This window comes from Rhinoderma darwinii, chromosome 12, assembly GCF_050947455.1.
Source record: "Rhinoderma darwinii isolate aRhiDar2 chromosome 12, aRhiDar2.hap1, whole genome shotgun sequence".
Classification (NCBI taxonomy): domain Eukaryota; kingdom Metazoa; phylum Chordata; class Amphibia; order Anura; family Rhinodermatidae; genus Rhinoderma; species Rhinoderma darwinii.
This window is the reverse complement of record NC_134698.1, coordinates 32,536,637-32,557,952: the sequence shown is the minus strand read 5'-3', so window position 1 is coordinate 32,557,952 and position 21,316 is coordinate 32,536,637. Positions and strand designations below refer to the sequence as shown.

Genomic DNA, 21,316 nt, shown 5'->3' with positions numbered 1-21,316 from the left:
ATGCAGCGGGCATTGTGGACACAGTAAGATTCCTGAAACACTGGTATGTGGCAAAAGTCCAGCGTAAAGGAGGCTGCTGGAATGTGAGTAAGAGGTTTCCCACTTTCCCCTTCTATACATTTATGTGCTACTGATGTGTACAGAAAATAATTATAACCATGGGTATGCGTTAATGAATTAATGAAATACACTTTAAAAAAAAAAGACAAGAAAAGAAAATGTCCACAGTGAGTATTGTTGGTAAATTTTATTCAAAGGGATTAAAGTTTGGAGATATTTATGGGAAATCTGAACATTTTACCTGAACTGCTACAACAGTCTAACTAGCAATTCCATCACTGTAAAAAGGTTTATTCTTGGTAAATTACAACGCAACAATTTCAAGTTACTGAAGACGTGGATGATTTTCAGTGTGATCTCACGCATTCACCACCAGAAAAATTTTTCTGCGTAAACCTTCATGAAACTGCTATAGAATCCCTGCAAGTTAAATGGTTAAAAAACATGACATTTTTCAGTAATTCCCACACAAAAAAGTTCTATCATTGTGTTATGTCATGAAGTGCAGTGGAAAAACATTTACTGTGGATGTATGAGATTAGAAAAACAGATGCATTATTCCAGAAACGGCCTATGAGCAGGAGTGGCGCCGAGTCTTTTAGGGCACGTCATCCCCATTCAAGTGAAGCGGGCTGAGCTGCAATACCAGACCCAGCCCATGGACAAAAGTGGCGCCGTTTGTGGAATAATGCATCTGTTTTTCTAATCTCATACAACCACATTAACCACAGTAAATTATGTTTTTTATTTTAGAATAGATACAATTATGAATTTAGTTCCTTTTAAGATTAAGAATAAAGGAAACAAAGCAAGTTATTTTGGAAGTGCTGGTGGTTAAATTTCGTCAGTCAGAAAATCACACTGCTATACATCCAAGAATATGCCCGAAATGTACCCTCCAAGCCTCAATGTGGCACTTCACACTAAAGTCCTATAGGATTATGTAATAATCCTCATATAAAAGCTTTGGATGTTTAGAAAGTCACAGCATACTCTGGTGGGGAGCGCATCAATCACATCAATCTTTTGTTATGTATTAGACGTCCGTTCTTAAGGAAACATAAGTTATCCAATGGTGTAAGTGCCATATTGCATCCAAATGAGCAATTCCTAAAAGATAAAAAACACAATGGGACACGAGCTGATGCAAACCCTGTTCTGCAAACCTGTGAATCAATACACCACAAAAAAGAAGGGTCCATGATGAGTGGTCTGTAGTCACGGGCAGGCATCTCCGTACTTATGCAAGTTATCCATCTACAAGTTAATGGTTTATTCAACGTCCTGTAGATATCCAGGGAGGAAGATCTGAAAACGTTGAACCCACAGTAACCACCAGATCCTGTTTATACATTAGAACCAGTGACTGCTGTGGGGAATGCTAATGGTTCCTGTACATCATTTTCATTAACATACTAGTATTTATCATCATTGTGTAGGACCCACAACGCGGAAAAAGAGAGTGCGTTTTTGCGTTAGCCTCAATGTACCAACTACTGCTAAATCTAACGCTATACGAAGTGGAGTGTAAATCGTGAGCACAAATAATTCAGTGGTTTTGTCAACAGAAATAACCAAGTAAAAATAAAATTTTCATATATGAATAAACCTTCATACTGGTAAATATAAATATAGAAAGTATAAATAGGGGCAATTGTTTTGGATTTATTTACCCCAATGTTTCTTGGAAAAAGATGCTCGACAAGCACCAAAGTACCTTTATCTAAGAAGTACGTTTTGAGGCCTCGATCATGTAACAGGCAGATAGGAGGATCTGTAATGGTCTATTGCACATGTGGCGGTCATATCGGGTTTGTTTTTTTTTGTTGCCAAAACTTTTCACAAGATTGCCTAATAAAACGTGAGGACGGCAATGTGTGACTAGACTCTTAGAGCAAGTAGCATTTTATTTTTAAAGCCTATGTAAGGCCTATGCAGAATCTCATCCACACATTTGCATCTGAGGTCACTGTTCCCTTCATTTATTATTTAGTATGGGATTATTTTTCCCTCTGCTGGGACCAAATCCTTTTTCAACGTAAATGTCCATTTTTACCACTATATTATTATAGGTCCAACATCTGTGCTGATTCATTTGGACTATGCTGCATAGACATTTAATTTTAACTCTTCAGTCACCACCAGGAGGAGCTTACGATCCTATTGCATTGTTTTATTATTGAGTTCAAGGTGTGAAGAGTATACAGTGAGCTCCCCCTAGAGGCGGCCACAGGCAGCCAGAATATTCTCATTTATGAATATAAAGGGAATTTGGTGCTTTGTATCAGAAAAAAAAAAATGATCTTCAACAGCTATAAAAATATAATATTTAATCAACACAGGATTTTGGACCGATTTTTAAATAAAACTATTTAAACAATAAAATGGTGTTTAAGTGTGGACATTTAAGGAACGCATACCCCATGAAATAAGACCTTACAAGGATGTCAGATTTCTATTACATTGTGCTGGCTTTCTAGCATATGACTACCTGACAACACTTAAGAACCTCCCATTGCGTGTCGCGTAGGGAAAGCCTGCTCTATGTAGTAAGCACAATCTCATGACCGGTTCCCTTTTAGATATTACTCACACTAGCTATTAACCTAAAATGTAACACATTATAAGCAGTGCATTTTCTTATGCAGCCTTTGAGGTACCGTCATTTCTGTTGAGAGTGTATTTAAGACTTTTCCATTTCCTTTTTTAAAGATATACTCCCCTGGATGTAACATTAAAAACACAAAAAATTTTTTTACTTCAAGCTTAGCCTTAAATAATCTGAGCAATAAAACAATAGTAAAAAAAAAAATTCAAAAGGGGAGTGACTGGATGGTTCTTTGCTGGAAAGTATCGTTGGCACAAGTTAGTGTAGGATATTCAGATGCCCGGTATTGAGTAAGAAGTGGGTAGTGTTGAAAAGACGACCTCTGCAGCAAAAAGGCTAGAAGTTGGATTTTGAGTGTCCAAATATACAGATGGGGAAGTGCTTAACGTGAGATGACCACTGTGCTGCCAGCTGGAAAAACTTCACATCATTCCACTCGACACCGTCAATGAGCACTGACGTAGAAGGAAAAAGAATAGGCAGATATGGTTTATATACATATATGCATGCCTGGTAATTATAGTTCACCCCATAGTTTTGTATTATGTGCTATGCTCTGGTTGGTGCTTGTGTTCATAGGAGGCTTATTTAGACCATAGATCCCCAATCTGTGCATTTCTAGCTGTAGAAAATCTACAACTCTCATAATGCAGGGAGTTGTAATTCTTCAACAGCTAGAGATAACAGATTTAGACACGGCTGTTGCTGGCTTAAACATATTAACCCCTTAATGACCAGCCTATTTTAGACGTTAATGACCAAGCCATTTTTTACGTTTTTCCATCGTCTCATTCAAAGAGCTATACACTTTTTATTTTTGAGTCTACATAGCTGTATGAGGTCTTGTTTTTTGCGGGACAAGTTGTACTTTTTAATATTGATTAACTTTTATTAACTTTTTTGGGGGGGGGGGAATAGAAAAAAAAACTGTGATTTCGCCACACTTTTTTGCGTCCTGAATTTACGCCATTTACCGTGTGGTATAAATAACCCAATAACTTTATTCAGCGGGTTGTTGCGATTGCAACGATACCAAATTTGTATAATTTTTGTATGTTTTACTACTTTTACACAGTAAAAACGCTTTTTTTTCAAAATTATTTGTTTTTGTGTCTCCATATTTGAAGAGCCATAACGGTTTTATTTTTTCGCCGATGCAGTTGTAGGAAGGCTTTTTTGTTTGCGGGACGACTTGTCGTTTTTATCGGTACCATTTTGGAGTAGATGCGACTTTTTGATCACTTTTTATCAAATTTTTGTAAGGCTGGATTCTAAGAAAACAGCAATTTTTGCATGTTTTTTTATTTTATTTTTTACGACGTTCACCGTGCGGGTTAAATGATGTAATAAGTTTATAGTTGGTGTCGTTACGGACGCGGCGATACAACATGTGTGTAACTTTTTTACTTTATTTTGTTTGTCTCTGGCAGCTGAGAGCAGGGAGATTTGACAGCTCCCTGCTCGATTTACTTATTCCGATGCCGCGACGTAAAAAGTCTATGGCATCGGAATAAGGCCCGTTAGTGACCGACGTAGAAACACTATGGGCCGGTCACTAACGGGTTAAAGGGAGGTGTACAGGATCAGATGGGACTACACTTAAACCCACACGTCCCCCGTCACACTAACAGGTGGCCCAAAAAAAGGATATGTTAGGCAGAGGCTTTATACGAGTACAATAGTCACCAGTGGAAAGAGTAGCTCTGCAATATAATAGGGGTTAAAAAAAAGGTGTTTTTTTTTTTTTTTTACTTAAAGGGGTTTTCTTACCAGGGACATTTATGAAATTTTCTTTTTTTTTTTTTTTAAGTCAAGTAATTTTTTATTTAAAAAACACCCCACAACATTTGCAACACATTATCGCAACACAGATAAAACACCCCCCACCCCCTTCTTATAAAGTATGCTTGATCATAAATACATAATAAACAGCACTGAGATCAGTGTCAAATATACAGAATACCATTTACATATCTAGGACATATGCAGATACGACTTAACACAATCCCCCCAAGATCTACCAAATTCCTCTAAGCAGCGTATGTTATCCACCCATCTACCTCACACTAGACTGCAACCCAGCTGCAACCCCCGCTGATGAACTCATGCCCTACTTTCCACCCATGGAGACCATATTTTATCAAGGGCATGTTTAAAATTTCTAGCCGTGTAGACATATCTGTCCATGCGTGTCAACCACGTGACTTTGTTCCAGAATTCCGGTATGTAGGCGGTTTGTCATCCAGCCAATGCTGCGCAATAAGTTTCCTTGCCATAAACAGCATACGCGCAACGGCCAGGTTAACATGTTTAGAGGCAGAAATATCCTCCACATACAAAAGGAGTGAAATCTACCGACACCCGATATACAGAAGAGATAGTGTCCACTACCTCAGACCAGAACTGCCGCAGCTGCCCACATTGCCACATCATGTGTATCAATGTGCCAGGTTCCCCACCACACCTAGGACAGTCGGAGGAGGCCCTGACCCAAATTTTATTTAGAAATTTTGGCGTTCTGTTCACCCGATGTACCAGAAACAAATGAGAAATACGGTGTGCCTCATTCAAAGAGAGCTTAGGGATTCGTGACAATACACCTCCCCACTGACTCTCTGTTATAGGCCCAAGATCTCTTTCCCATTTACTTCGCAGCAGGGAAGGGGAGTCATCAAGGAATCTTATCAGAAGACTTTTGTATAAAAGGGATATAAGGCCAGAAGTGTGACTAGTCTTACTATTAACTACTATCAGGACATTATCCATTACTGTGACAGCGTTACTCCTATATGCTCCACACCGTACACATGTCGAACCTGCAGATATTTGTAAAATTGGGTATGTGGGAGACCAAACTCAGTCTGTTAACAGGAGAATAGTTTCATGTGGGGCAGCCACGGCGTATCCCAGATAGCCGTATACTGTGTACAACCAGTGATACCCTGAACATTTCGAACACTCCACCAGATCTTGTGGATCAGATACAGCGTTGGATAATGTTTAGTATGCGGTTTAAACTTATGTACCTCTAGTGCCTCGTATAAAGAGAGTCTGAACACAGGAAATGCTGTAAGAGAAGTCCAGTGGAATCTGCTGAGTCATCTATATCCCACCCTCTGAGATGTTGCAACTGAGAGGCTAGATAATACAAGCGGGGGTTAGGGACCGCCAGACCCCCGTCTGTCTTATCTCTCTGCAAAGTCTCCAATTTAATACGTACATGTCCCGTGCTCCATATAAGAGACCGAAATAGCCTGTTAACTTTATAAAAGTACCGCTGAGGTAACCATATTGGTGCATTGTGTAAGAGATATAGCAGTTGGGGTATCCAGATCATTTTGATTAAATTACATCTTCCAATAACTGAAAGATACAATTTACGCCATACATCCAGCTTAAGTTTAAATCGGGCCAGTAAGGGGGTCAAATTCAATTGTTCAAATTCCTCCAGTTTCATGGATATTTCAACTCCTAGATATTTAAAGGATGTGACACAGTTCATAGGGAGATCATTATATGGCGCCTGCGAGCGTGTATCATCTACCTTCATCAGGACAGACTTGGACCAGTTGATGGTCAATCCTGAGAATCGACCAAACTCCCCAATAGCAGACATAGCTGCATCCAAGAAGGCATCACCCTCCAAAAACAGTAGCATGTCATCAGCGTATAGCGCCAGTTTATCCTCCTGTTCACCATGTTTGAACCCAACAATGTCGACAGAACCCCTAATCAATACTGCTAATGGTTCTATGGCTATGGCAAAAAGTAACGGAGAAAGTGGGCACCCCTGCCTTGTACCTCTACCCAACGGGAATGTGGTAGTCAAAAAGTTATTCACTCTAGCCACAGGTCTATCATATAGCATCCGAATCCAGGAGATTAACGAGTCCCCAAAGCCCATTTTCTGAAGTACTGCCCATAGGTATACCCATTCCACACTGTCAAATGCCTTTGCTGCGTCTAGAGAGCAGAATACCCTTTTACCCGAGTTGTCAGCTGGAAGTTGTAGATTCAAAAACAACTGTCTATTCCTTACGGCACCGAGGATTTCCCTTCCCAACCTGATGGCGGAGCTGAGCAGATACTCGAGATTATCCAACTTCAAGATCAACTACCAGAAGTCAGAGGCCCTCAATATCTCGTTGCCGTAGCCTCTGGTTGCTGACCTGTCTGAGTCCTTCTCTTTTAAGTGGGCTAGGGACTCACTTAAATATCTGGGGATCCACCTTCCTAGTGAACTGTCTCGCCTTTATGCGGTGAACTTTCCTCCACTCCTTCAACGGGTAAAGGCTGACCTGGATTCCTGGACGTCGGGCACCTTTACCTGGTTTGGTAGGTGCGCGATATTCAAAATGAATATTTTACCACGGATTCTGTATCTTTTTCAGGCCCTACCGATACATATCCCATGCACGTTCTTTCAATCCCTGCTGTCTCTTTTGCAAAAATTTATCTGGGCAGGGAAGCCTGCGCGTATTGCCCGATCCATGCTTTTTCGTGCAAAGTGTGAGGGGGGCATTGGTCTTCCGGGCTTTGTCTCCTATCATCATGCCTCTCACTTGGCACGAATTTTAGACTGGTTCCAACATAGCGGGATTAAAGAATGGGTGTCAATGGAACAGGCTTTCATGAAAGTCCCTATACAGGCCCTACCTTGGTTGGGTAGGCATGTCCCCCTGGTAGCTCGGACACACCCGACAATCGGTCCCACCCTGGCAGTAGCGGCGCAGATTTTTCCTCGGGCAGAGATCTCACCGTCCCCCTCCCCGCTGTTCCTGATCTTGGGCATTCCAGCCTTTCCGCCGGGAACAGACTGTGGCCCTTTCCAGCTTTGGTTGAGGGCAGGTAAGGGACGGGCCATACACTTTTTGCAGGACGAGATGTGGATGAATAGCGCTCTGAAACAGTTTTTGTCGGACCCGGTCTCTTTCACGGCGTGGCAGGTTACCCAGTTGCGACATTTCCTGGCATCATTAGAGCATCCAGCGGCACACTCGCGGGGTAGCTCCCCGTTTGAGCTCTTATGTACAGGCATGGGCACGATTCGGCATTCGTTGTCTAGACTTTATACTCTCTTGATCTCACCCTCCGATCTGCCGCCAACACCTTACCTGCTGGGCTGGGAAAGAGACCTGGGCTTGACTTTAACATCTGAACAAAAGGAGCGCTTGTACACCATGACGCATAAGTCTTCTATGGCCAGTAGATTGCAGGAGGCAGGGTTCAAGATTCTGTCTCGTTGGTATAGGGTGCCTTCCAGATTGCATGCAATGATCCCAGCAGCCTCGCCACTATGCTGGAGATGTGGTGACCATGTGGGTACAATCATGCATATTTTTTGGGACTGCCCGCTCCTGACGAATTTCTGGTCAGAGTTGTGGCGCATTTCCTCGAAATTTACAGATTTCCCCCTTCCACGATCACCGAGCCTTTTCCTGCTCCATCTGTGTGAGGTACCCCTGTCTACGTATAGACGCTCGGTGGTTCGCCATTTGGTGAACGCGGCTAGGGCGTGTGTCCCTGCACTTTGGAGACAAACTGGTCCCCCGTCAGTGGGCATGTGGTTCGGTAAGATTCAGGAGATTATGAGAATGGAGGACCTCACGGCATCAATTAAAGGATCTCATGCCTCCTTCGTCAGAACATGGCGAGATTGGATCAGATTTCAAACCACTGCGGAATATAAGGCCATCATGGCCTCTTGATTTCTCACCTAGGTTCAGTGTGTCAGATGAGCTTTTCTCCTTTCCTCCCTTCCCTTAGAGTCTCTGCTTTTCTTTCTTTCCTTTACTGCATTTCTGTTCACCACGGAATACTATGCACGGCTGCAGGATCAGGGTGCATATCGGAAATTCTTTCCTTCTAGATTTGTGCTATGTTCTATTGTTCTTGTGATCCTATGCACTTATGTAATACAGGTAGTTGACCTGTGGGCAGTTGATTGTATTGCACTGGCTTACTCCAATTGTGTTGTGTATAATTTGTGTTACAAAAATGAAAATAAAAGAATAAAAAAACCAAAAAAACAGCCGTCTAAGGTTAATAGCAGTAGATTTATTTGGCATAAAGCCAGTTTGATCAGGGTGTATTATTGAGGTGATAATCCTGGAAAGGTGTATAGCTATGGCCTTAGCAATAATTTTAATATCTACGGGTAAGAGATATTGGCCTATAACAAGGGGTTTTTACCAGGTTTCAAAAGCACCACTATCACCACCTCCCTCATAGTGTCAGGTAGACTCTTGTCTCTAACAGCAGATGTAAAAACATCCAAAAGATGTAGCAGGAGTATGTCGCCGAATTTTTTTTACATTTCTACCGGCAGGCCATCCGATCCCGGAGTTTTGCCATTGGCCAAGGATGCTGCCGCCTCCTGCAGCTTCTCCAGAGCCAAAGGAATCTCTAAAAATTTGTTATCGCTAGAAGCTAAACATGGTAGGGAGATAACCGACAGATACGCATCCAACTGAGTCTCAGACACATGAACATGGGAACTATATAAAGATGCATAGTAAGAGCGAAATACCTCTGCTATCTCCGCATTACCATATACCAGGGCCCCAGCAGTATTCTGTATCGTTGCAATATACGTTTGACCAAACTGTGCTCTTGCCACCCTTGCGAACATATGGCCAGCCTTCTCCCCTTCTGCATAAGAGCGCTTCTGCTGAAACATCCTCTTATTTGCAGCCATCTCCAGTACATGCTTCTGCAGTAGTTCTTGGGCTTCACACCAATCAGCCAAAGATTGGGTGGTATTATTCAAAACATGGGTCACTTCAGTCTGTTGCACCGTACTCCTAAGAGCATTACCCAGCTGTCTAGTCTTCCTCTTAACCCGGCTTATAAACTGGATCAAACACCCTCGTAGCGTAGCTTTCATAGCGTTCCAGACCATACCTATGTCCGCCGTACCCACATTCTCCAAGAAATAGTCCCCCATCACCTTAGAGATAACAGAATCATCAATAATAGTTAAACAAAAGGCATTCAACCGCCATAGTGTTCTATGAGTAGTAGAACCTTGAGATATTTCGATGTCCAGCAAGAGGGGAGAAAGATCAGAAAGCGGTAAGAATTCAATATCCACAACCGCTCTGGCTACATTTTCAGGGCCCAGACCAAGATCTATACGGGACAGGCTGTTACAGTGAAGGAAGTAAGTAAGTATTTGATCCCTTGCTGATTTTGTAAGTTTGCCCACTATCAAAGACATGAATAGTCTAGAATTTTTAGGCTAGGTTAATTTTACCAGTGAGAGATAGATTATATAAAAAAAAGACCAGAAAATCACATAGTCAAAATTATATATATTTATTTGCATTGTGCACAGAGAAATAAGTATTTGATCCCCTACCAACCATTAAGAGTTCAGCCTCCTCCAGACCAGTTACACGCTCCAAATCAACTTGGTGCCTGCATTAAAGACAGCTGTCTTAAATGGTCACCTGTATAAAAGACTCCTGTCCACAGACTCAATTAATCAGTTTGACTCTAACCTCTACAACATGGGCAAGACCAAAGAGCTTTCTAAGGATGTCAGGGACAAGATCATAGACCTGCACAGGGCTGGAATGGGCTACAAAACCATAAGTAAGAAGCTGGGTGAGAAGGAGAACACTGTTGGTGCAATAGTAAGAAAATGGAAGACATACAAAATGACTGTCAATCGACATCGATCTGGGGCTCCATGCAAAATTTCACCTCGTGGGGTATCCTTGATCCTGAGGAAGGTGAGAGCTCAGCCGAAAACTACACGGGGGGAACTTGTTAATGATCTCAAGGCAGCTGGGACCACAGTCACCAAGAAAACCATTGGTAACACATTACGCCGTAATGGATTAAAATCCTGCAGTGCCCGCAAGGTCCCCCTGCTCAAGAAGGCACATGTACAGGCCCATCTGAAGTTTGCAAATGAACATCTGGATGATTCTGAGAGTGATTGGGAGAAGGTGCTGTGGTCAGATGAGACTAAAATTGAGCTCTTTGGCATTAACTCAACTCGCCGTGTTTGGTGGAAGAGAAATACTGCCTATGACCCAAAGAACACCGTCCCCACTGTCAAGCATGGAGGTGGAAACATTATGTTTTGGGGATGTTTCTCTGCTAAGGGCACAGGACTACTTCACCGCATCAATGGGAGAATGGATGGAGCCATGTACCGTCAAATCCTGAGTGACAACCTCCTTCCCTCCACCAGGAGATTAAAAATGGTTCGTGGCTGGGTCTTCCAGCACGACTATGACCCAAAACATACAGCCAAGGCAACAAAGGAGTGGCTCAAAAAGAAGCACATTAAGGTCATGGAGTGGCCTAGCCAGTCTCCAGACCTTAATCCCATCGAAAACTTATGGAGGGAGCTGAAGATCCGAGTTGCCAAGTGACAGCCTCGAAATCTTAATGATTTACAGATGATCTGCAAAGAGGAGTGGGCCAAAATTCCATCTAACATGTGTGCAAACCTCATCATCAACTACAAAAAACGTCTTTCTGCTGTGCTTGCCAACAAGGGTTTTGCCACCAAGTATTAAGTCTTGTTTGCCAAAGGGATCAAATACTTATTTCTCTGTGCACAATGCAAATAAATATATATAATTTTGACAATGTGATTTTCTTTTTTTTTTTTTTTATATAATCTATCTCTCACTGGTAAAATTAACCTAGCCTAAAAATTCTAGACTGTTCATGTCTTTGACAGTGGGCAAACTTACAAAATCAGCAAGGGATCAAATACTTATTTCCTTCACTGTATGTGAGCTGGAAAAACATGAAAAATGTCTATCATGTGTATGCTTCAATCGCCACAGATCTAACAACTGTACCTCCTGAAGGAAAGATCCGAGAGCAGTTACAGGACCATGCACACCTACTCCAGCAGCATTAAATTTGTCCCAATAAGGATATACATAGTTATTAAAATTTCCCAGCAAGACAAACCTGGCCTAGCACCAGTGAAATTTAAAACCCGCCTAAGCACATCGTAATTAAAGGGAGGCAGAATATAAATTCCAACAAATATATATTGTATACAATACACAGTGCAATGAAGACAGACATATCTCCCCTCATCATCAATATCCGCCTGAAGACACTGGAAAGGTATCAGACGATGTATCATCAGGCTGACACCCCTCGAATAGCTGGTGTGAACAGAGTGATATTCATGGCCCATCCAAGCATGGTGTATAGTGGAAAGTTTTTCCCTGGAGAGGTGAGTTTCTTGCAGACAATGTATAACAGGAAAATGTGACTTAATATATTCAATGATAGCTGTACGCTTAATAGGGTCCCCCAGGCCCCGCACATTCCAAGATATAAGCTTGATATTAAGAGCCATAATGCGTACAAAGAGTAAGAAAACAGGAGTACAGTAGCAGTTTCACACAGTTATGATACACAGTTATGATACAGACCCATAAGAACATCAGAACAAATATGCATACTCTGGAAGAACCACCAAAAAAACAAAACGCTCCCCATACCAAAACAACCCACACATGCCAAAAAAACTTGCTTTAGCCAAAGCAAGTCAGGGCACCAGTCCTCCTTGAACCTGGACATGAGTCGGACAAAGCAACCAACAGTCAGCGTCCTGTACCAGCTCCTGGATTCAAAGGAAAGTCCATCAAATCAACATATACGAAGCATGTGTGTTTCGGAGCAACCGGCTCCCTGGAGAGAACAGTTTACAAAGATAGTAGAGCCCATTCCGCCATCTATCCATCTGCATCTCGGATACGGCGCTCACTGCGATCCAACCATCTCACGGCATCTTTAGAGTTTTAAAAAACGTGTGTTTCCCCCATAGCGACCACTCAGAGTTTCGCCGGATACAGCATTGTATACGGGATTTGGAGAGTACGCCTTTCTCCTCTTCACCTCTTGCAATAACATACGTTTCTTTTGAACATCCGCTGAGAAATCCGGAAAAAATGCTATACGGTTGCCATCAACAGAGATATCTTTCATGTCTCTGACCGCTCTCAAAATGGCATCTCTGTCACGGTAATGTAGAAGCTTGACAAGCATGGTTCGCGGCTGTGATCCCGGCGGTAATGGTCTCAGAGGGACCCTGTGAGCACGTTCTACAGCATACAAAGGTGACAAGAATGTATCTCTAAAGGTAGTTTTCAGCCATGACTCAATGTATTCAGTCGGGGCAGTACCTTCTGTATGTTCAGGCATCCCCACCAATCGGACATTATTTCGGCGGAGTCTATTCTCCAAGTCGTCTGCCTTAGCTTGCAGATTCAAAATGGCGCAATCATGCTTTGAGATATCACTTTGCATTGGTAAAATGGCGTCCTCAATTTAACTGACACGACCTTCTACAGCCGACATCCTGTCTGATACTTTTTGTAAATCATGCCGAATAGGGCCCCACATCTTCACGCACACCACCCAACTGCAGTGACGTGGAGGACAATGTGGCATTGCACTTTGTAATGGCCATAAATACATCACTCATGAAGGGTTCGCCCTTCCCCAACACAGGTAGTGCGACAGGATATAGTGAGGAGCATGCACCCACCTCAGGCTGAGAACCCATGTGCGCCAACTGCCCTCCAGCGCAGGAATCTGCAGAGCCTTGGGAGTCAGAGCCATCTGTATTTGTTTGCTGGCAGCAGCAGATGGAGTTCTGGCATAGCCTGCCGGCTTAGAGGCCGCAGCACATGCGGCTGCCAACGGGGCTCTGGCGCCATCTTGGCTGTCCTTCTCCACCGCTGAGTCTTTGTTACGGCGAGTCATGGCCGCAGGATCAGCGCAACAGAGATACCTGCTCACACGAAGTATCCTCCAGGTATGTGCCGGGAGGCTGGTGCAAATCAAGCCAGGAGAAAGCTCAGAAACAGGGAGGAATGGAGGAGTTCTATCAGGAGCTAATCCACCGTGCGTCCGCTCACATCTCCAGCCAGGCCCATTTATGACATTTCCACAGGTTATGTGTCATAAATGTCAGATAGATGCGGGTCCCACCTATCTCTAGAACGGGGCCCCCGAAACCCAGTTCTAGTTTTGTCTGCTATCGCTGACTCCTGGCCTCTTCCTGACTTCATGGTCGGGAGTTCCAAAAACAGCGTAGCTCACTGAGCTACGCTGTTTCCGTAACTCCCATAGTAGTGAATAGCAGTTACGCTATGACAAAAATGTCATCAATAAATCTCCACCAGCAGCGGATGTGGCCCAAGGTGAACGTATACCGTTCATTTCAACCTTTGGCAATTTGAGTGGCCGTATAGGTAATATTTTGCGAAAGAATTGTCCGATAGTGTCGAAGGGACATAATGAGATTGATACGTTGAGACCACCACCTATTATGTCTTATCGGAGGACTAAGAATATCAGAGATACATTGGTCCAGTCAGATGTGGGAAGTAATAAGAAAAACACACAATTGTTACTTTGCCCCCCTAAAAATGGAAATTTTCCGTGTTTAAATTGTTGCAATTGCAACAACATTTTGAAGGGGAATAAGTTTCAGCACCCCTACACTGGGAAGGTCTTCAATATTGGACATAGATTTACATGCAAATCAGATTTAGTTGTGTATATGATCACATGTACCTGTTCATTCATTTACATAGGAGAGACGACTATGCCTATTAAATTGAGAATTAATAAGCATAAGAGTACAATCAGGAAGAAAATGATGGAACTTCCATTACCGAGGCATTTTATTGAGAAAAATCACCAGTTAAATCAATTGAGATTTAGGGCAATAGATTGTGTCCCGATACTCAGAAGGGAAGGGGACAGGCAGAAGCTATTGAAAAATAAGGAATTACGTTGGATCTTTGAACTAGATTCCTTACATCCTAAAGGTTTTAATCTAGAATATAAGATAATACCTGGACTCCGAGATCCCATTGCTGTTTTTAACATTTTTTATTAACAATGTACACATGATGGGTGATTTATTTGATACATTTCATTGCATCTATTTTCATCTACTTAAATGTCTTTTTAAATATCTTTTACAGTTAAAGAATATTCTTGATGGAGGTCCATTCACCACACACCATTGGTTATATGACCAGAATGAAGATCATAATTGTTCCTCTCATGTTTTCATCCATTGCGAGCGTTTTGGGCATTGATTAATGAGAACATAGGGATCCTAATGGGGGGGAGGTCACAAGTGATGATCGATAATTTATAGTCTTGTGTTTCTTTTGCGGTATAATTGTCTGATGTATATCATCGGACAGATATTACGAGCATTCCCTTAAATATTTTTGATCACTTTTGTGATCCAATTCATGTAGGCGATTTAATACAGTAGATTATTTGAAGATCTTATCACTTTGTGATCTATATTATTAGCTAGAGGCAGATATAACCTGCCCTTTCTCCCCTTTTTTCATTGATTCTTCGGACACCTAGTCACATGTGACTAATCGTCACTTAGTGACGGCGTCCTTGACAACTGCATTGATTTCGTCCCGAGTAGTTTGTGTATATAGTTACAATTGTGCTATGTATATCGATGGATTCTCGCCATGGGTGGTGTGATGGAGGATATTATTTTATCTATTGACACTCGATTATAATATTCTTTTTGGTCAAATGCTTGTTTTCATTGTGCCGCGGAGACGACTGATCGCGGAGCATGCGCAGCAGCGTTCCATGATCGTAACTGAAACCTGGAGTGTGGTGAACTTCCCTCCTTCGTTTTCCACTATAAGAATAATGATTGATGTATCGATATTAAGGATGGATTGAAGATGTATTGTATGATGCATTTTTACACTTTTGGATTATTATATAACAAGTTGAAGATTGTCATTAAGACTAATGTATGTTTCACCTGGGAGACCGGGTTCACGATTCTCACTGGCTGAAACGGACCATGTGATTACTTGTATTCACCTATTTAAAACGATGTTTTTAGACATAATGTTAGGCTTGACAAAGACCCTTCACTCACTATGGGTCGAAACATTGCCTGTCGTTTGTGAATGTCTTGACAATAAAAACCACTTTGAAGATTTGGAGACGTGTGCTGTTGTCCTACTATTTCTTTTGTAATTTACAACATGCCGGAGTGGGTTTGCCTGGCCTGACAGCGTGCACCGCACCAGATTCGGGAATTGTGCTGCTTCAAAAATTATTTTTCTCTTTAAATCCTGTGGATATGTCATAAATGTCCCTCGTGGGAAAACCCCCTTGAGCCACTCTTTTGTAAGTGTGGGACATAACACAAGGACTCTGCCAAACAATCATGGTGATAGCAATCCTGTTATATAACTAGGAGCGTCAGTATTCAGATATGAAGGACAGAGCTATTCCACTTCTATAAGATGAAGGGCCATACTAAATAATACATTTACACCAGAAACCCAAAATTTGGCTAATACAGGATCACTTCACTTACTCGTCCAACCCGCTTACAAAAAATACAAATATGAAAGAGAGTACATACCTCGGAGCATGTTCTGCTGATGCTTTGCTGTGCAAATCAATCTGCTGATGCCTTCAATACATTGATATTTAGATTCTATGTCTTTATCTTTAGTCTTTTTGGGCAAAAACATCACTGCATGTAAAAAAAACAAAAAACTAAAGTGTGTTACATGGTCGGCTGGTCCTTTCATTTTACAACACAGTACAGAAACGCAGAGGCTATACAGCTATTGAAGATGTATGGCAACCTTAAAGCTGCCGGTCCTGTTTACAGTTCCATAGTTATCAGCAAATAGGGATAGAAAACATTAAAGGCTATGTACAACGTTGAATTTTTTTTTTTTATAAAAATGTCTATCAGTGTGTTTTGTGTACCTTTCTTAATACTATTTATTAAAAATAACTAACTTTTTGAGATACAGCTATTTTGTATACTGTATACAGAGCAGCTGTATCTAGCGCTGAAACCTGAATCTATCAGGTGAGCAGAACTGATGGGTTCAGTGTCAGCCACACAGGATCAAGCGTTATTAATCACATCTAGGCAGTTGGTGAAATTAGGTGAGGAGAGGGAATGTGATGCAGTGGTAGGGCTGAGATTGGGGTCTTCAGTGCACATCAGAGAGGCCACAGCTTGGTGCTGATGTGGAGGGTTAACTATAGACCTGTATACTCCCATGTACGTGTCCTGAATATCCACCCTAATACCTGTGCCTCATATATGGCACCCACCTCTCAGACCTGAACCTCATATGTACCCCCACCTCCAATGTACCCCTCCAGTTCATAACTTAGATGTGATCGAAGACAGGTGGATCCGACCCGCTGACACTGAACCTGTCAGTCCTGCTGACCTGGTGGATTCAGGACTCAGCGCAAGATACAGCTGCTCTGTATACAGGATACAAAGCATCTGTATCTCAAAAAGTAAAAAAGGCATCCATCAGGCGGTAAAAACGACAAATTCACCTTATTCCACAGGTTGATACGATCATGGCGATAGAAAATGTAAATGTTTTGTGTTATGTTTTACCACTTTTAAAAAAAAAATTTAAAAAAATATTTGCTAAATTAAAAAAATATTTTGGTGTCACCATATTCTAAGAGCCATAACTTTTCCATTTTTCCAGCAATTTAGCGAGGTGCAGGCTTAAATTTTGCAGAGGCGAGCTGTAGTTTTCACCAATACCATTTTGGGGTATTTGCTACTTTTTGATCACTTTTTATTTAATTTTTTTGAAGCGCTAAGGTGAATAAAAACCAGCAATTTGCTTGTTTCATATATATATTTTTACGTCATCCACCAAGCGTGTTAAACAAACCTATAGTGTGATAGTTCGGACTTTTACGAACACGGCGATACCAGTTATGTTAACTTTTCTTTTTTTAACATTGATTTAGGGAAAAAAATACTTCTAATACTTTATTATTTTTGGAACATAAGAAAAACAATATTATTTAAAGTTTTCTTTATTATTCCCCCTAGGTAACTTGAAGCAGCGATCGTTAGATCGCTTGTATGATATACTGTAATACTAATGTATTGCAGTATATCGTGATTCTGACAGTGTCCCTTGAAGCCCTGCCGGAGGCAGAGCTTCAAAAGAGTACAAAGATGGCAGACCAGGGGGCCTTTGTTAGGCCCCCAGGCTGCCATACTAACCGTGGTTATCGGCCGATCGTTCCGCGATGGCTTGTTTGAGGGGGCTCCCGCCGATTCTAAGGGTATGTTCACACGCAAACTACGTCTGAAATTACGGAGCTGTTTTCAGGCGAAAACAGCTCTTGAATTTCAGAAGTTTTTGCATGTACTCGCATTTTTCCCTGCGTCTTTTACGGACGTAATTGGAGCTGTTTTTCATTGGAGTCAATGAAAAACGGCTGCGAAAACGTCCCAAGAAGTGTCCTGCACTTCTTTGACGCGGGCGTAATTTTACGCGCCGTCTTTTGACAGCGACGTGTAAAATTACACCTCGTCTGAACACAACATCGTAAGACCCATTGCAAGCAATGGGCAGATGTTTGCAGACGTATTGGAGCCGGCTTTTCAGGCGTAATTCGAGGCGTAAAACGCCTGAATTACGTCTGAAAATAGGTCATGTGCACAAACCCTAACACTTAAAATGCTGCGGTCGCGATTGCCCGTGGCATTTAAGGTTGTTAAACGGGCGGAATCAAAGTGATCTTTGATTCCGCCTGTTGCAGTGAGGTGTCGGCTGTGTAACACAGCCGTCACCTGCTGTGTATGGAGCGAGCTCAACCCGTGAGCTCGCTCCATACTTCCCCTTAACCCTTATCACGTACAGTTACGCGATAATGCATTAAAGGAGATGTCTGGTTTACAAAACCTACTAGGAAATTCTGACCTAATACTTGCGGTAGCGCTGATGGAAATTGAACAGATTATAGCTCATCGCTGATGGTCACAATAGCATAACTCCCTGTGATTCAGTGGATTATGCAAAACAAATTCACTCCTTCTCGTGGTGCTCCTGTTTTTATTGTATACGGTTCTTCGTTTCCCTTCTGTTCGTTGAGGAATGATCCACGATCTTTCCGTTTAAGTAAGGTTTACAATTTATTACATTACATAATAAAAACAAGGTTTATATTATATATAAAAGGTTTCTCACTAGAAATAAAGAGAGAGAAGTGACATTAATAGTTTTAATAAATAATTAACATGATAAAAAAGAAGCAAATTAATAACATGAAAAAAGAAAACAAAAAATAATTGAAAAGAAGCAAACCAACAACATTATAAAGTGGAATAATACAGAAAGCTTTCTTGCATATTATAACAACTAGGATTATCAATTTCTTAGTCCCATAAGAAACCACATCTTGAGGGGTACTATGAATATACGTACTCCAAAATGAAACCACTCCCCCTTGAATTGAACAGATAGCCCCTGACCCGGTCTTGATTAAATTAGACTATGAAGATACAAATACTGCAGGAACACCTTCATTTTTTTATGCCTGATGAAGACCTAGGTTCTAGGTTGAAACGCATTGCATGCTAGCATTGTTTTACTTGTTTTTATTCTGTAATGTAATAAATTTTAAACTTTACAAAAACTGAAAGATTGTGGATTATTCCTCATCGAACAGAAGGGAAAAAAAAGCATACAATAAAAACAGGAGCGCCACGAGAGGGAGTGAATTAGTTTTGCATAATCCATTGAATATTATCTTTCACCGGAGGAATTGGTATCTTACTGCCGCCGGTGTCCACTCCAGAGGCTTGCATACTGTACGATACGAAGAAGTTTTAAAGATGAGTTGTGCCGATAAATCCGCACAACCGAGGGTGAGTAACATTCCACAAGTTGGACTCACTCACATCTATGAGCTTTTTTTCAAGATTGTACTAAAACTGTCAAAACAATATTACCTTCTTTTTTTCCCCTTCCCATCCACTTCCCCTTTACCGTCCCCATTTTTTAAAGGATCCCTGTGATTCAGAGCACGCTTATAACAAAAAGGGACTGCACAAATCGCAGCGGAAGAGTCTGTGGTCATATACTGTTATCTTCCATATGTCATTGGCAGAAACAGCGATCAAGTAACATGGTGAACATGTGCTACCAGGATACTATGCCCAAATAAAACGTCAGAGCCGTATTGCGCTCAGCCCAATGAACACAATTTTTTTCCTTATTGCTATATTAAAATATAGAGGCCTTGCTGCTAAGTGGATATCAGAATACCCCATGCAGGAATTTAAATATAGTTTAAGTTAAAAGTTCATTTCTAAAAGTAAATATACTAATAGTCTTGAAAAAGACTGTTTCTAGCGCCATGTGACATTGCATCCATAGGGCCGTGGTATAATTGGCTGCTATGGTCATTTGATAACTCAATGGACATCATTACCAGGAGGAGCGGGAGGCAACGATATGAAGCCCTAGAAATAGTCTTTTTCAAGACAGAGTGCATTTAAAAGGTTTTTTTATTGCTTGATATCCTGCCCGGTAAAGGGGTCTTCCAAAATCAATCTGGATCTTGGAAAACCCCTTCAAACAAAAGTTAAAATTAACATAAATTCTTGAGTTAAGGACATGGCCTGTACGTCTACTGACCACATAAAATCCAGACGCAAACTCAGGTCTGGTTACCTTTTTTGTTTTTCTCCTTTGTGACAACTGTCATGGACATGGTAGGAGCAGCAGGGACATCATTACTGTTGGGAAGCCTGCTGACCTGCAGCGAGCGAAAAGTGCATTTTAAAGTGTTCTTAGCAGATGTGGATTCCCTTCTCTCAGCCTCTTTCTTCTTCTCAGTGACTGGGGCTGCTATCCAGTAATCCAACTGAAGTCCCATGAGTTCACCCCCTGGGCTTTGACTAGATAAAAACACAATCATATATGATCTTTGAGAATGGCACTGAAATTTGGTGGTTATGTTGGGCAATACCCGTGGATGTGTCCTAACACAAAGTTTCAGAGTTACATGACATTTACTACTTTTGTCACAATTAAGATAAGTGAAACTTTGCAAAACGTATATCTGTCAAATACAGCCACTACATATTGTATTCATTCCCCTACCGTGTCCCTTTTTATTAGGCTGATATGGACATTTGAATTGCTTAAACTACGCGCACACCTGCGTTCAGGGTTTGACTTGAATGGGTTCTATCGGGTTTCCATTATGGTGCCTGTCAATTTATTGGAGAAAAAACCTGAAGCATGCTGCACTATCTTTTCTGGTATTTTAGACTGGATCTGCGACACAGGCAGTTTGAGGAAATTAAGGAGAGAACCCCGGAAGTTCATGCAATCATACCAACATCCTTGAACATGATCGTCATGAAGGTGGTTGTGTCATGGAGTCCGTGGACTGCCCACTGGACTCCTAAACCTAGATAAAGCGGAGCTTTAGATGAATTCATTGCAAGTTATACAAAATCTTTTCCCAAATCAATATGCTCGGCTCCTACTGCTCTATAACAGGTTCTTTAACAGGTTCCTTTTAATCTTTGAGCACCCATGTAAAGCTAACTAGCATATGGGAGAATGTATCCTCAATGCAATGTTGCATATATGTGTGATAGATGTTTTTGTTCTTTTTTTACCTGGGTGAGGAGAACCCAGCTGTAACAGATGGAGAGGACGGAGGTGTTGGAGATGCTTCCTTGATAGCTGGTGACACAGATGGGGGAGTAGATGACAGTACAGAGGAACTGGCGGGAGCAGCATCATCTGAATCTCCTGTTTTGCATGAATAAAAAGCAAC

At 41.6% G+C, this 21,316-nt stretch overlaps 1 protein-coding gene across 9 annotated transcripts in view; it reads right to left on the bottom strand.

Moving 5' to 3' along the window:
• Positions 1 to 232: 232 nt before the first annotated feature.
• Positions 233 to 21,316, bottom strand: part of LOC142664948 (phosphofurin acidic cluster sorting protein 2-like) — a 244,598-nt gene continuing 223,514 nt past the window's right edge. For 7 of the 9 annotated variants that reach the window (XM_075844412.1, XM_075844410.1, XM_075844411.1 and 4 more), the window contains 4 exons: positions 21,156 to 21,291; positions 20,197 to 20,423; positions 16,095 to 16,208; positions 233 to 3,123 (listed from right to left, as the gene is read on the bottom strand). In XM_075844412.1, coding sequence (XP_075700527.1) covers positions 3,005 to 3,123; positions 16,095 to 16,208; positions 20,197 to 20,423; positions 21,156 to 21,291 — 596 coding nt within the window. In that variant the 3' untranslated portion in view covers positions 233 to 3,004. The remainder of the gene's footprint in view (positions 3,124 to 16,094; positions 16,209 to 20,196; positions 20,424 to 21,155; positions 21,292 to 21,316) is intronic. The other 2 variants (XM_075844413.1, XM_075844414.1) reach the window with 2 other exon arrangements.